We start from the raw sequence: 17110 nt of genomic DNA on the forward strand, positions 1-17110 counted from the left end.
AAGTGTAACTGCGTTTAATATACGCTCCGATCGCGTACCGCTTCACTACGATCGTTCGGAAATTCAGTGCTTTAGTCAGCCGTGCCGTTCGGAAATTCCGTGCACCAAAAACGGGAGTGTGGGTACTTGACGGTCTGACTGGAAACCCAGTGCGCCAAAGCGTCGAGCAGCACGCTGGAAAAAGTTCAAGGCAAAGTTCAAGGCAAGGCCGCAGCTGATTTAGAACAAGCTTCGGAAATAACGAAATGGGAGTTCGCTCGGCCTCTCCGAAAAACTTATAACATGACTTTCTAAACACGCCAACATAGTGAAAGCACAGGAGTGGGTTAAACCAAGTTGGCCGCGCGGGGGTGTGCTTGTGTCTGGGGAGTGAACGCTTCTCGGGACGTGCACGCGCGCGCGCGCACTCGTACCTTCTTACCAGCGGTCGAGTAGTTGGAGTCACACGCTTGTTCCAAGACCGTCGACAAAAGTCAGTTATTTGAAAGAAACGGGTAAGTGTAGTTTAACATTGTTGGATTCTGTCTTGGTAGCCAACATTTTAAACGTGAACCGTTCTTTTGGTTACTTTTATTAGTGGTATTTTTGGCGTTCTCTGCTCGTCAATTTAATTTTTTTCGTGGATTCAGTGCAAACACGTTGGCTTTTCAAAACGCTGTGGTGAGTCATTTTTCGTTTAAAAAACTTTCGAAGGTCATGTTGCCTGACGACAAATTGATCAAACTCCGCAAAACGTTAACGTTATGTGCAGTTTTGGAGTCTCAACTTCTTAAACGTCTTCATGTTGAAGTTGCTGCTAGATAAATACTTTTTGTTGCATTTTTAAACTGTGTTGTTCACACTAAACGTTTCAAACGACTTCGTGTGGCAGCAAAGCAATCAAGCCTTCAAATTATCGTAAGGTTTTAAAAAATAGATTTTTAATATTGGAATTGACTTGACATAGGTGTTAACTTTCATAGTTATTTGGTGAACTTATTTGTGTTCAGTTATTTGTGGTTCTCATGTAGAGTATGTGCTGTAATATTTGGTGTAGGCTGCGGGGTGAGGACAGGGTTTTGTGCCGTTTCATATACTTATAACCTAGATTATGATAACAACTCCAAATCAAGTAAAACACTACATTGCAAGCAATTTATAGGAGGTGGATAAGCAGCAATAGAAAATGGATGGATGGATGAAATGCGTGTGCTCCAAACGCAACAGACTTGTTGAACTCAAAGAGGCATTACTACAGAGTGAATTTACAAATAAGGCTTAGATGTTTTGGGAAACATTTTCTGACAGTGGAAGTGATAAAGTAAAACCACCCTCGCATAATATCCTTTGATGCAACAGTCTAATCATTATTTGTTCCGGTTTTGAAATTCTGTGAGAGGTTAATGGCAAAACTCTTTCCGAATCTTTTGTCATGCTATCTGGGATCCCCCTCTTCATCAGCACTGGTGAATCATTGACTAGTCACTAACCAAATGTCCCATGACATCATACACCTAAACAACATCCAGATGAAATAACTGCAGAAGCCTTTGCCCATACCTGTATGGATGCTATCTTAGTCCATCCATTTGTTCCTGAACTGCTTTGTTCAGGGTCACATGACGGCTAGAAGTAGGCTAACTTAACTGGTTGTATGCTATGTGAACAACTGCATTACTAATTGAACATGTCAGTGAAAATAATTAACTGCATCCAATGTTGGTAGGGTTGTTGAAGCAACTTTAAATGATTGCATTATAAGACTTTTTTTTAAACCAGAATAGTGCAGGAGGGTCATGCCAGAGCACCGGTTTGACAGATGTTTAAATGGGTCAAATATTGATATAACGCTCTTGGATGAAGTTACAGTAGGTCAAGGCCTCTTGCCTTCAGGGCTGTGTTTGATCCATGCTTGGTCCATTAGACAACATACAGCCATCTGCCACTCACACTGACTATAATACAAGGGTGGCAAACCTTCACGGCACTAAAAACAAAAACTGTTTTAAAATTGTTTTGATTGCTGTACCATATATATATATATATATATATATATATATATATATATATATATATATATATATATATATATATATATATATATATATATATATATATACACACACACACACATATATGAAAACAAGTTCCCTTACAATGAGGGGTATAAGAAGGGATTTCAGTCAATGACATTTCCAGCCTTAAACACCATTCTGTGCTCTACTCTTTGTTGAAGGTCTGGTGGTAACCAATGTAATGAGTTTATTGCACTATGGCATATTATGGGAGGACTGTTTTTGGTATGGGTCTCTGTTTACAAACAATGGAAATCATAGCGAATCAATTTTAATCTACACTATTGTGATCCATCAATACACAAACGAAAATCTTCTTTAAGGATTATATTATTGCATGACTCAGTTGTGTGATCTAGGCTTTGTTATGCCAGGGTTCAGTACAAAATTGTCACTATTTGGGTCATCAAGTCTATGTAGCCAACAGATGCTCTTTTGAGGAGTCAAATATTTTGTGGTGATTAGACAGGATTTGTTTGCATTTATCATTTGTACACATTTGTGACATATTTAACAACTAAAATTTAGGACCCATAAGTTACGACACGGCCCATGGAGCTGAAAGTCAAGGAAAAATCACAAGCTTGCGAATGAGGTTGGTGTAGCTCCTTGGATTGTACCACAGCAGCACTTTTATTCAGAACTGAGAAATATTTTTCTTAGCCTAACAGTTTAGCTGGCGATGCCATTTCTACTTGCTTTCAAGAAAGAATGTTAAGTGTGTTAAGTATTCAATGTAAAACCTGACAAACTCTACATTCTGCATCAAAGAGCTTTTGAGCCTTTGTATGTCAAAATGCTCCTTCCAATTATTGAACAGTTGTCTTTTAAGCTACCCAGTATTCTCAATTAACCATGTTACATTTTAAGTCTGCCCAGTGAAGGAATAAGCCTGCCTATGCTAAATATTTATTTAGCATTTTTGGAGCACTGTCGCTAGGAAGCTCCATAAAGTATTCCTACTGTTCTTGTGTTTGGTGTTGGTCTGGCTGGCAGCTGTTTCTGAAACGGAAATTATTGCTCATAGAGAAGCTACTGAGATGCAGTCATACACGTAGGCTTGTGCAGTCATGCTTATGTGATTGTGACAAAGAGACGCAAACTAGTTGCGAATCAGATGTCGCCGTAACATGTCCAAACGTTGTTGGTTCTACTTTTTCAGGCTCCTACATCATCTAGTCTGTTTACCGTTTTGCAAACTTGTTGCAGCAAGTAAACTTAGCTTGCATCTGCTTTTGATTACATTAGCACGCCTCTTCGCCACTATGCGTCTCCCTCTTGATTTGGACCTTTGGGACTTTTAAGTTGTCAAGAAACTTAAAACTCTTGAGAAGCCTGGATCTCAGAATCTGTCAAAATGATAAGAAATCGTAAATCACTTCACAGATCCAGTATTGTCTTTTAAAGACCAAAGTTGTTGGCAAGGAAGGTGGCATTGAAAAACAAAGGTCTCTAAGCATTAAATCTGTTACATTTTCCCTTGTTCTTACTACTGTATGTAGTTTGGCCTTCTCCTGGGTAACTGCCTTTGTGTATAATTATCTTTTTTGTCTCTCACTACCCAAAATTAAATATAACCACTGCACTGTGTTTACTTCTGTCTTCCAGAATCATAACCATGGCGAAAGGATGCATCACCGTCACCAAGTACTTTCTCTTCCTCTTCAACCTAATCTTCTTTGTAAGTATTATCCAATTCACAATCACACATTTTGGTCCTGTTTCATTTAGTGTTTACTCGTAGTGAAACAGTTAACTGATATTGTTGCTCACTACTTTATTTCACTTCACTTTTTTTCTTAAATGAGTAGATTTGTGGAGCACCAAATCTCCAATTTGACTTTCCTGGTGGAGAGATGTTTCATAGGCTGTGGGCACAGGCTGGTTCAAAGCAGAGCAGATGGTTTATTAAGGTTTATAGCCATCCCCGCTCACGGGGCACAACATGAAGTCAGGGCCAGATACAACAAGACTCTTAAAATGGACTCTATACGGATGTCTGGACTTTTCCAATGAGTGTGTATTCCTGAAAGAAAGCTTTTGATGTGTGTCTTAGGAAGTATGTCAGTGTTTGTCCATGTGTACATTGTGGTGGAAGACAGGAACTGGTGGGTTAATGATGACCGCCAAGGGCTCAATAGTCACACTAAATGAACACCTCTTAACTAGGGCTCTAATTATTGTTCATATGCTGTTGAGGGGTTCCATAAGCACTTCTCAACTGTTTTTTTTTTTTTTTCCTTTTTCCACAAACACCGTAACGCTCAACTACTAACAAGGACCATCATCACATCAAAGGTCTGCCCTGAACCTCATTAACTTCAATAGTGGCGTACAAGAGGTTTCTGTTACATACAGCTTACGCAAGGAATGCTCATGGCAAAAATAGAGCATACTTGTTTCAACGTTGTCATTAGTCTGTAATGTAATCAACTATTTGTATGTACTAGCTCGGCGTGTTTTATTTGTCCCGTTTTAAAATGAACTGTCTGGGACTGACTTTCAAATGCTTCACTGTGTATAGGAATTAGGAAATATTACCAGTACACAGAGAAGTACTGTAGAAAAAGTATTAGCCCTGTTTTTTTTAAAGCTGTGTTTCTCCATTAAATGTATTCAGTAAGTTATGTACCTGTGCAGTCTTACTCACTTTCAATATGAACCCATTCTAGGCCATAGAATGTTGTATGTTCCACGGGGTTTTATTTTGGTTACAGTGGAAGTATTTGGATTATTCTGCTTTTTTCCCTATTTTAATGCACATGAATATTTGGAAACAACTCAGTAAGACCTATTGCAATAATGTAGTAATATAGTGTACGCTTGGAGTAATTAAATCATCACAGTATGAATAAGAAGGCACTGCGCTCTGTGTAGCATCTGGATAGGTTAGTTCTGCTCTTTTTGTTGTTGTTGTTGTTGTTGTTAAAGAGAATTTGATTAATTCCAGATGTACAGTAACTTGGCTGCATAAACAAGAGTTGCTGCTGTTGAAGGCACCCAAACAACCACTAGTAAATTTGAACTTTATTCTATGGTGGCTAACTCTTCTCAACTGTTTTTTTTTTTTTTTTTTTTTATCCTCTGCAGGTCTTTGGAGCATTGATCATGGGCTTTGGACTATGGGTTTTATTTGATAACCAGAGTTTCATTGCTGTTCTACGTAAGTGCCTGAAAACACACACACACACACACAGCCTCCAACTGCCATGTCCTGGTGTGATAATGCTGCGCAAACATTCAGCACATTTGACCCGTGTCAGTTGTGCTGACTGGAGACTGCCTGTTCTGTGCAACATATGTGACTCACCCCCCAAGACGCTGATTGCAGAGGAACCTTGTAAGAATATTCAAACCAGGACAAAAAAAACTGAAACATGAGGTCTTCTTCAGGTCCTCCTTATAAGCCTCATTATTTGAAAAGCACAAAACAGTCGGCTGAGTGAACAGCTCACAATTTCAACTTCTGAAGTTGTTTAGTCTGATGACAGAGAATAACACCTTATTTCCATAGGGAGTTGTGCCTTGAACTCAGCAGCTCTCTACACAATCTCACACTCCCCACAGATGTTGTCATAGTTCTATTTCTACCCAAGGATCCAAAGCTTTCACAGAGTTGCAGTCAGGGTAACACTATCAGCATAATGATGGATAGCAACTTTTAAAAGTATAACGAAACCAAATTTTAGCTTTGATTGACAGGAAACTGGGATGGAAAATCTCTGTCTACGCTTTTGTTATATTAATTCCAGATGTATCTTTGTTTGGAGTAGAAAAGTTCCCTTCTCTTCTAACTTTGAAATGTAATCTCTCTGATTTGTCTGAAAGGTAAATATAGCATTTCTTCGAAGCATACGCATCACCTGTGTTAGCATGCAAGTCTGAAAGTTCTTACCATGCAAATTATATGGGTGCAGTTTGTGACCCACTTTGATAGTCATTTTTTTCCCATCTGAAATCTGATTTGACATTTTCCAATATTGCATATATAATCCAGTAATAAAATAAACAACATTGAGACTTGTGCATTTTTTTGTGTGAATTTGGGGCAGTGAATAATAGTCGTGACACCTCTCCTCTTCATGATATGCCGGCACCTCAATGTAAACCAGTCCTTCATACCCTTAAAATACACCCAACAGTTGTTACCAATAACCCGGAAGAAAGAATTTACAACACAATACTGTTTAATCACTTATATGCTGTGCATAACATGACAATACTTGGGCAGAAAAAACATTCGTTGTGGTTGTTTCACTTTGAGTCTATGGGGCACCTGCGACTATTTACTAGCTGCTCAACCACTTAAACATATGTTTCTTCTGGGACTACTTAAAGTAAAACCTTAAGTTCACTCGTGACCCATGGTTTCTGAGAACCCATATCAGCAACGTTTTGAAGCCATTAACTCGCAGGGATATAGAGACGTATTTGAATTTCTGCCTAACTGAGTCATGAACTCTAAGCTTTGGCAAAGACCTACCAAGACTGACCTTGGGTCTTCAACAAGTTATATATATATGTTAGCATCATCTTCTTTCTGTGGCTGCCTATAGAAGAATATCACCTAGGTCATAAAAACGTTATTTTTTCTTATCACCAGTCCAGGCATCAAGCACATAAAATTATTTATAATATTTGTCATCTCCTCAAGTGCCAGAAGCACTGTTATGATAATCCATCTGCTCTTCCAAAGATAGTTCTTCCCCTTCTTCCCCGATGCCCCAAAGACATCCCGTTCCATATGGGACTTGGGACTTGGTGACCTCTCTTCCATACATTTTTCAAACCATTCGCAAACTCATCTTTGAATACTGACCTCACTGATGGTATCCCCCTGCTGTGCATAGAAAAACAAACCAAAAAAAAAAAAAAACCAAAGCTTTGTGCTGCTATGTTTATTGATTCATAGTATTCTCTGAAGTTGTCCTATTGCTGGACCATAAACAGGATCTCTTTGTCTTCAGTTTCCATTCATTATATGCTGCATAAATAGAAGCATGAGTAGCAGCTTCAAAAACTAGTGGCTAAAAGAGATTGGAATTATTTTGGTGTCAAAAAGCATTTTCTCTTAGTCAAACATTACTTACCGTAGTGGGTGTAACAAAACACATTTTCCAACATCCAGAAGTAAATTTAGAAGTCCAAAATTCTTCATGTAATTATTTGTCAGAATATACAACCACCACTTTTCTCCAAGTGTATACACTACATGCTGGATATCTGGTTGTATTTACAGAAGGCTCAGCAACACCAATCTCTCGTTTCTTAGCCACTTTTTCAAAGGTCCACATAAGATCTTCATGAAAACCACCCAAACCATTTTTTGAGAAGACTTGCCTGGAAGTAAGGCACAGTGCGATATGGAAAATAGTACAAAGGCCAACTGTTTCTGACTTGAACCGTGTGCAAGTTTTTAGTACAGCAGAAAGTATGTGAAATTTATTTCACCCCACCGATTAGATACATACACCTGGTAGAAGGCCTAAGAGCAAACGCTTGTACTTTTCAAGCTCATTCTTTTAAGAAAAGACACAACCTGCCCAGTAAAACTGTTATTGCTTGTGTATAAACACAGAAACAGTAAATGCCAAAATGTGAATTCGCGGGGATTTGCTCCATGATTTTGACTAATGATGGCATGTTTCCCAAGCTTGACAAGTATGTATTGAACTTACCTTGCTATGACCAGCCCAAGTTCTCACATGGTACTCAAATGTTCATTGCCACACTTAATCCTTCAGAGTTTTATTTTCAACATATTTTTGTATTGCTATTCGAAAAGGTTGTGGCTCGATTTTTAAAAGGTTAAAATCTTTCCAAGTGTGTCTTATAAGTTCGTTTTTTTTTGTTTGTTTGTTTGCTTGTTGTGTGAGTACCTATGCCATGTATCTGTAATCCCCCGATGGCTCACCTTTTTTCAAGGCATCAGTATTGGTGATCGCAGCCAATACAAGCATCAGTTGCGCTCCAAGAAGTTTTATGGTCACAAACTAGAAATTACCAATTAGAATAATAGAAAATGGCCATGTAGTTATTAAAATGTCAAAGAAAATGCTATTTTAGAATATCCATTGATCTGTTTTCCATAGCTACTTATTCTCAGAAGGCTTGCCTATACCAGCTGACTTTGGGCTGTAGGCAGGGGATGCCCTGAAAACTGGTTGCCAGCCAATTGCAGGGCACATAGGGACGAACAAGCATTCACTCACCCAATCACACCTAAGGACAATTTAGATTGTCCAATATACCTGCCATGCATGTTTTTAGGATGTGGGAGGAAGCCAAAGTGCCCGGAGCAAACCCTCGTGGGCTCAGAGATAGCATGCAAACTCCACACAGAAAGGCCAAAGCCAGTTGGAATCAAACTCGAGTCCCTTAACTGTGAGGCTCACTTATCTACCAGACCGCCACATAAGAAATTATAGTTCTATAAAATGATCTGTTATTGTTTGTTTGTTTGTTTGTTTGTTTTTTCTTTAAACTCACCAGTGGTATTGGTTCTTGGTATCAGTCACTGCTCAAGATACCCATACTGATATCTGTCTGAAAAGTGGAATTGAACATTCTTTGTTGTTTTGTTGTTGTGTTTTGTTTATTTATTTATTTATTTTTAATCTGAGCATAAATAAAATAAGTATCCGTACCAGTAAAGAGATGTAGTGTAGTATGTGCTAATTTAATTTGTGTGGGAAGATTTAAGAACAGCAGTCTCGTATTACTCATCTAGAGTATAGTACTTATTTTTATCATGTCTGTCTCAATGAGCTGAGCACACAAACATATAAAACCTCAGCAGATAATTTAGAAAAACTGTACATGTATTCAGTTGCCAAGAAGCAACAAAGCGTAGCTGTGGATGAGTTGCTACAGCTGTCGGGCTCTTCGCAATGAAATGCAGTGAGTTATCTAATTCTGGCCAGTTTGTTCCACCCTGAAAATATTCCACTGCTCTGTTTCTTTTTTGTTTGTTTGTTTTGTTTTGTTTTAAACTCAGATAACATGACATGACAACAGACATGGCCACTTATAGGCTCTGGTTTATCTCCTCTACAACCCTCCAATCTTCCATTTCAGGCCCCCGCCATTCCCAAGGGGGCAATCAATTTATTTTGGCACATATTTGACTTTTGGTTTAATTCTCTGCTGGCTGATAATATTAGCAAACATGCTTTTGGGGGGGGAAATTATTTCACTGTTTGCGCCAAGCAGCTCTTTTCTCTCCGTTTGACTATCCATATCAAATTGGGTAAGAAGGACTCTATCTGAGCTGAAGTAGTTTGGAAGCTTTTTATGTGGTTACAGCAGAAAAAAAAAGCAATGTTTCTTTCGGGTGTTGCTGCTCATTTCTAAAAAAAAAAAAAAAAAAAAAAAAAATCCAACTGTTTGGGTGCTGAGTGACTGAGTGGTTAAACCCTAACTAGTTTAGTTATTTATTGATTTATTTTATGTGTTACAACAGCTGTTGTTTTTTGTTTGTTTTTTTTCTTTTCTATAGAGGAATCCTCAGACACAGTGAAAGTGGCTTCCTACATCCTCATTGGAGTGGGTTCCTTGTCAATGGCCATGGGATTCTTCGGCTGCATTGGCGCAATCTATGAAATCCGTTGTCTTCTTGGTCTGGTGAGCAATTGCATTCACTTTGAGCCCACGAGACACATTTGATTCCAGAAACACAGAGATGTTTACAATGTGTTAAGACGAGAGGTGCAACAATTTATCTATGACTAATTGATTAGCACCATCATTTATCATTATTTTTGATAGTCGTTTAATTAAGATACATTTTTCATTCAAACGGTCCAAATTCTCTGTTTTTGCTTTGTAACCAAAAAATTCCACAATTGTAATAGTCCATTTTTTTTTATCTTGATGTTGAAATAAAATAAAATATTTGCTTTTACTTTGGAAAACAATTCTTTTAATCTGGAAAACATTTTTACTAATTGTCTAACATGTTACTTATTAAACCTGTAACAAAATCATATTTTCTGCAATGTCAATTTGAACAAATGTAGCTATGGAATTTAAAATGTTTTTGTTCCAATTTGTAAATGAAATGATGAAACAAAATAATTGACAGACCATTGTTAAAATAATCATTAGTTGACGATCATATTAGATCAATTAATTGGTGGTAAAAATGACATACATTAACGTTGAGCAATAAGTTAATGTCAAATATAGCGATAGACATGTAAATGGTTGGAATTGAAAATACGTCCTATAGAATAGTCACTATCAAAGAGCTGGACGAAAAGTAGGAATTGGTCGAGCCTTGGCCTTGGGGATGGTGTTTGGTGATATTAAAACACAAAACTGGAATGGTTGCCAAATACTGGATGGATGTTGTCAACTTGAGGTAAAGTGCAATGCACAACTTGGATACTACAATTGCAAAGCTCCCATTATTCGCCCAAAATATAACACGTTCTGAGAGTGATTAACTGTTAAAAGCCCCAACAAATTGATGACAGCTCATCATTGATAAAATGCTGACTACAATGTCTTTTTCCGTGTTGTCTTTGGTTAGCTACTCAACCTCAAATGTGAAAGTCATGTAACATCTACAGTAGCTAGAGGCCACATCTTTGTCATGACCACATAGCAAATGAAGTGTTTTGCTGTCTGGTGGCATGATGAAAGCCCTCGCAACATGAGCATCCATAAGCCTGAGCAAGTCATGTTAGTCAACTTCCCGTAATTCCCTTACATTGCTCCCGGAGTCTGAAATAGACAAAACCGTAAAACCAAGCTGTCAGACCCTAAAATTGCTCACAGTACTTAATCATCATATATCGGTGCTGTCTACTGTTATTTTATGTTCTTGCAAGAATAGAAGGTGTGCATTTCCTTGCTATAAAAACACTTATAGTTGCACCTGCTTCAGGTCCATGTCCGGTTAAAAACACACGTCAATTTGCTGATGACAGAAAAACGAATATCGTATCTACTTATGTACAGTATGCTTAGTTGCAGCATGTGTTGACTGACAGAGGTGGGGGTATGGGGGCACAGGGATAAAAGCCAGTCAGATGCATTGTACTGGGGGGGGGCTCCTCTGCTGGCCTCCTCTGCTGGCCGTTAATTGTCGAGCTGCTGTCGACCTACTTCTTTGACAGAAAGCAGCTGCCACTGGACCTCGTAGCAATCACACAAAACATACCGCAAGCTTTAGTGATATAATTATTGTACACAAGCGAAAATGAAATCTGAAGATGCCTGACAGTGTTCAAGCTTCATTGGTTTCGTATATAAATCTAAGGTGATTACTCTTAATGTTTCACCTTTCATAGGTTTCTTGCTTGTAATTTTGCTCGTGCGTACTGTTGACAATCTTCTTGTTGTGCATTTTCTCAACAGTATTTCACCTGCCTCCTGCTCATCCTTATCGCCCAAGTGACGGCCGGGGTTCTCATCTACTTCCAAAGAGATCGGGTGAGGCACTCACTTTGGTGTTCTTTCAGCATCTTTCAAACCTACTTTGAATGCTGCCCACCACCTTTCCTCCCACCGCTGCAGCTGTGGCCTGCTGGGTGTTTGTGCTTCCTCATGTCGCAGCTGTGAGCGTAAGCCTCCTGCTTCCTGTGGTGAAACACTGTTTCATAGCTTGACAAGTGGAAAGTCACAGGATGTTTTGTTTTTTGTTTTTTTGGGGGGGGGGGGGGGGGGGTAAATGTAGCAGTGACTGATCATACGTTATCACTACTTTTTTGTTTTCTGTGTGGTGATAACATTAACGTATCTATGTCTCATATTTATAAAATGACGAAATTGTAACTTAGTTTTTCCACGAGAATGATACTCTGTCTTTGAGTACAGTGACATACAGGGCAGAACAACCACTCACTTGCTAACTTGGGTGTTTCGGCTTTGCCATTTTAAAAACATAAGCCTACTAATAATAGACAGAAGAAATCATCATCATTCCCCTGATTATGAGCCCAGGTTTAATTCTCCTTTATGTATTTTCTCACTGTTTGCAGCCTGTACTTGACCATGCTCACTTGTGTGTGTGAGACATTCAATCAGAAAAACTAGAGTAAACCTAAATAATATGTCCATCAACACAGCCGCAAAAGCATGCGCAACAAAATGGAGCAAATAAAGTATACAATTGGCCTGTAACTTGGGAAGGCACCTGGTAGCACAACCGTCCTAAAATAGATTAAACACAACATCCCACATGGGCTTTTTTTTCCTCTTCGTTTTAACAGAAGCAGTGTTAACCACTTAGTTACGCAAATAGCACATGACTACCACGCATCCAACCATCACATCTACTAAATGCATAAAATTTGATTTGTTCAAATCAAGTTAAAACACCGTTCACCTCATTTATTTAAGGTGAACTAAAATAACCAGCCATACTGTCTTCACAGTGTGTGGAGGGCGTGTTGTATTTGAACACTCCCAGGGCAGCTGCGAGCTTTCGCTCTTTGTACACGGCTGCAGTCTCTGCTGCTCCTCTCCAAAAAGTGCATGTGTGCGCCCCCAAGAGCCTGGATGTGCTCCTTGTGTTTAAGGCTCACCACAGGGCAGGGCGGTGCCCCCTTTTCCCAGAATAGGGTGAGGTTCTAGCTCCAAAAGAAGGCTGAAGGCTCAGGCACTGCCACAGCCTTATGATCTTGCACGCAAACAGACGCTCAGACTGCGCTCAAGCAGCGTTTCAGAACAGCGTGGCACTTGACAGGCTTACAACATCCAAGTCATAGCCTAGCGACACATTTAGATCGGATCTTAATGTAGACATGTTATGTCTGCCATTCCAAATGCGTTTTATGTGGACAACATCTTACCGCATACACACTCAGCTTGCGAATGTCACATGATGTGCTCAGAAAAAAAGGCAAGCCATATTTGGTTGTTCCCTGCACCTTGAGCAACTGTGATGTCATTTTCAGCAAGTGGTAAAACATCTGCCCCTGAGATAAAAACAGATGGACTTTTTCACACATACAATTTACAATGTGGTTTTAGACTATATAGAATATACTATTGTGAAGAAAATTTTTGTTTTGGCGTCCCCTTTAAAAACATCATCACATCGCAGTTGCATTTCGTTGCAAATTGTTCAGACTGCCTATGAATGTTAATGAATGCCCTTTATTTATTTATTTATTTATTTATGTTTGCCAGTTGAAACATGAAATGTCCAACATCATAAAGGGCATGATTGTGCACTACACCGGCCAGAACAAAACCACAGAGCACACTTGGGACTACATCCAGAGATCGGTGAGTTGAGGATGATGGTGTTTGCAAACAGGTTTTGGTTTTAGTTTCCACTTATTCCTTGCTATACTTAGGTTTTGTTTTGAAAAGTAGTTTAGAGCTACACATTGGCCAGAACTAGTTTCTTTATGTGTTTTGACAAATGTTAAAAGTATTTTCTGTCATACGTTCCTTCCAAAATGCCGTATTGCAAAATGTGCAGAGGACAGTCAAGCAAATATGTGTCTGTCATTTACATAACCAGTTCCCAACTGCCAGCTTGCAAAAGAATAAACAGTGGAATAAAGATTGTGGAAATTGTCTTTTGACACCTTTAGCAAAATGAGGTGTATTTTTGTCACGCTTCAGAAAACAGTCAGCTTCCCACTTAGCTGGCATGTCGCATGTTTTCTCCTGTCACAGATGAAGTGCTGTGGCTGGACAGGGCCTGGCAACTGGTCTGACAACTTGATGATCAAGAACAGTACCCAGAACCTTTATTCGTGTTCCTGTCGCAACGAGTCCTTGCCCGGCACCGACATCAAAGTGGAGGGTCTGTGTGACCACCTGTCCCCAGAACTTCCCGTCTACCAAACGGTACAGCGTTTTCTCGACTTGCTGACTTTGCTGCTCTTTTCTGCTTTTTACATGTTTTTGCTTTGCTCCTGCCAATATTTGGCTTTGATGTTTTCATTGGCACAATCTATGCTGCACTTCCGCTATGGCTCACTTTTTTTTCCTTTCACTCTCTCGATCCTCTACTTCTGTTACTGTCACAACCTTTGACTGGAAATGTGAAAGTCGAGTGTCATTTAGAGGGCTCGTTTTAAGGCTGCGGTTGTCACAGCTGCGCAAGGCGTTGTAGGGCTTGTTTAATATACAGTAAGGAAAGGAGTGCTGTACTGTTAACTGGTCCACGTGTTGCCAAAGTCAATCGTGTTTTGAAAAAGGTTCTGCTCATGCCCGGGTGGGATCGCATTCATCTCTGCTGTTTGCACACCCCCTTTTGAACACTTTTTGTCCTGTGCTTCCTCTCTACCTGCCTCCTCAGGGGTGTATGACCAGTGTGGAGAAATGGCTCATGGAGAACTGTGGAGTCATTCTGGGAATATGTGTTGGAGTGGCAGTCGTGGAGGTAACCATCTTCTCCTCATAATAGCCCTGATGCAAACTGTAGATGCTACCTCTTCCTCTGTCTCATTAAAATTGATTCGAACGACATCAAATTCATTTGTATAGCCTCACATTGCCATTTGCCTCGAATAGTTAAGATTTTCTTATCTTGGTCATTTTCCACAGCACATGCACGTTAGGAAGGTCATGGAGTATGACGATGAGGCAGAATCTGCACCTGTTTGGATAATTCATCAAATAATGCAAACACTCAAATTGATAGCTGAATTAGATCAGTTGCAGCAGACCTGTATTTGTCTTGTTGTGTTTTTTAATATGATACTAAACAATTTTGCCGTTTTTAGCAGATTTGCTGTCATGTACTGCAAACTGTAACAGAGTATTAGTTGTACACTGGACCTCTGGTATGTGCAGGGGCTTAAAAGCCAAGTCCAACAGTGAGCAGCATAGTGAATGGCTAGCGCTTTAGTGTTTACTGATCCAAAATCACAGGATCCACTTTGTGATGATACAAACTGGCGATCGTACATAGCTGGTCGTGACGTTCCGCGGAGCCGTTTGTATAGCGGTGTTTAGTCTTCCTTTGCCAGTTTAGTGCTGCTGCAAGGTCAGTAGAAAGGAGCATGTGAGCATCCCTGCATGTGAAAGTTCCACCCATATAAGAAGTTTTTTTTTTTTTTTTCCTCTTGGGGTTGGTTACAGTCAAATCTAAGTGTGTGAAAGATATGCTCCTGTACACTATATTACATAGTGATGAAAACCTTTTTTAACCTTGTGTTACTAAAACAAATTTGAAGAGACAACTTTTAGAATGTCACAATATGAAGAATAATGTCTGTTTTTGCTATGGTAACATAACATCAACAACTTCTTTTGCAATATTAGTTGGCCAGTATGGGCAGTTTTTATGTGCATAGGTCTTGTGTCATCTTATGTCATAGATTTAAAGGATCGGTCTTGATTTAAGCTCATGATGATAGACATTTTTTAAACGTATTAAATTATGTAAACGTACTAAGCAGCGCAGCCAAAGTAAATATATTACAAAACTGAAGAGGGAGCCCTTGAGTTAAAAAATGCTCTGCTTCAACTTGCAGCAATGTTTAGTATGCTTCTTTGCAGAAGTTCATTTATTGCATTGTTTTGCAATTGCATTGCTCATTGCTTTGTTCATTTATTGCATTTACCTGTCACTTTTTTTTTTTATTTCTTTTTTTTTTTCCCCCCTCTCCCGCAGCTTCTTGGGATGATCCTCTCCATGTGTCTGTGCAAGAGTGTTGTCCAGGAGGATTATACCAAAGTACCCAAGTACTAAAGTGACCCCCCCCACACACACACACACACACACACACGCATCCATGTGTGCACAGATGGACTTCTTTTCTCATTCTCTCGTTCTCATTCTCACATCCCTGTGCACACACACACACACAAAGTCTGCTGCATTCAAGCTTCTCTGCCTTGACAGCTGTGCAGATATCTCACAACCACAAACATGATAAAGATTGACACACTTGTTGGCCGTCGTTCACAAGTTGCCATTGCTGTCTTATGATAATTATTATTTTATAATTGTTTTTTTCCAAGGAGACTTTGTGAGACCTTTTATTTTTTTGGTCTGGAGGTTATTCATTTGAAAGAATGCAAACGCTCAAGTACGAGTCAGATTTTGTTTTTGTATTTTTATTTCCTTTAGTGTTTACCTCTGCTGACCTCAATGAAGCGCTTAACAGAGAAAAAGAGAAAGCACTTTAGTTAGATTTGATGGAGCTGATATGCCGGAAATGTTCCTCACCTGGGAGCATTGAGATGAGATGAGACAGCAAGTGGGAGTGTGTACAATTAGGCCCATTGTGATCCCAGCAGCTTGGAGCCACCGGTGGAGAAAAAAAAAAAAAAAAAAACTTGGGTGGAGCCAGTGTGCGGTGGAGGCCTGGCTTCCTCTGGCCAATTCCTGGTATCCCTGTGCCTCTCCTGTATACGTCCCACCAGCCTCCTCCACCCTCCACGCTCACTATCGCAAATATCGGTCTTCTTCTTGAGCACATCTGATTGGTAGCTGGTTGCTGTATTTATAAGTTTGCAGATGAAGGCTTTCTCTGCGTTTTTCATGTAAAAAGTTAGTGAACTGACAGTAGATTTTTGATTCTCACCTTGGTTTTTCTTGAGCGACCCATTTCACAGGTAGATGACTCATCTTGTCTAACATGTTGTGCATTTACTAATAGTCATCACCATTTCCCTCTTCTTTCAAAAAAATGTTTCTTTCTTCTAAATGTCGCTGTTAAGTGTTGATACATTTCAAAAGTGTTAGTTTCATCTGCCAAATTGTAACTTTAAGATGAAGGCTTTTTACGGTTCAATTTTTGTTACGCTTTTAAAGGAAAACGAAACAATGGTTTAAAAATGTATGTGGATTTGTAACCCATGTTTGAAAACACGTTTTTGTATTTTTGTTACTACGGAAAACTAATAAAAGTAAAATCCACGGGTTTTGCCTTTTTCATTTTGTGTACTAAGGATTGTACCGATAGAAACCAGTAGGTGGCAGTATACACTTGGACAAAATAAAAATGGGTCAAACTAGCAAACAAATCGGATGTTCTGTAAATTGAAATTAAAAAAAAAAAAAAAAAACAATTATGTATTGACTGTAGTGTGCAATTGCGAATAGACCAAACTACCCTTGATACCCTTTGTTATCCTTA

The 17110-nt window shown here is 39.2% G+C and overlaps 1 protein-coding gene across 2 annotated transcripts; it reads left to right on the forward strand.

The window, feature by feature from the left end:
• The first annotated feature begins 326 nt into the window (after window positions 1–326).
• LOC148422319 (CD82 antigen-like) lies at window positions 327–16894 on the forward strand. 2 transcript variants are annotated; one of them, XM_088417937.1, is made up of 9 exons: window positions 327–494; window positions 3663–3735; window positions 5145–5217; window positions 9553–9677; window positions 11418–11492; window positions 13194–13292; window positions 13692–13865; window positions 14320–14403; window positions 15640–16894. In XM_088417937.1, the coding sequence occupies exons 2-9, from the start codon at window positions 3673–3675 to the stop codon at window positions 15715–15717; spliced, it is 771 nt and encodes a 256-aa protein (XP_088274063.1). In that variant the 5' UTR covers window positions 327–494; window positions 3663–3672; the 3' UTR covers window positions 15718–16894. The 2 variants fall into 2 exon arrangements, with proteins under 2 accessions (XP_088274063.1, XP_088274064.1); XM_088417938.1 differs by lacking the exon at window positions 327–494 and adding an exon at window positions 578–660.
• Window positions 16895–17110: the final 216 nt, after the last annotated feature.

Source organism: Hippichthys cyanospilos, chromosome 6, assembly GCF_059441005.1.
Source record: "Hippichthys cyanospilos isolate Australia breed blue-spotted pipefish chromosome 6, RoL_Hcya_1.0, whole genome shotgun sequence".
NCBI classification, from domain to species: domain Eukaryota; kingdom Metazoa; phylum Chordata; class Actinopteri; order Syngnathiformes; family Syngnathidae; genus Hippichthys; species Hippichthys cyanospilos.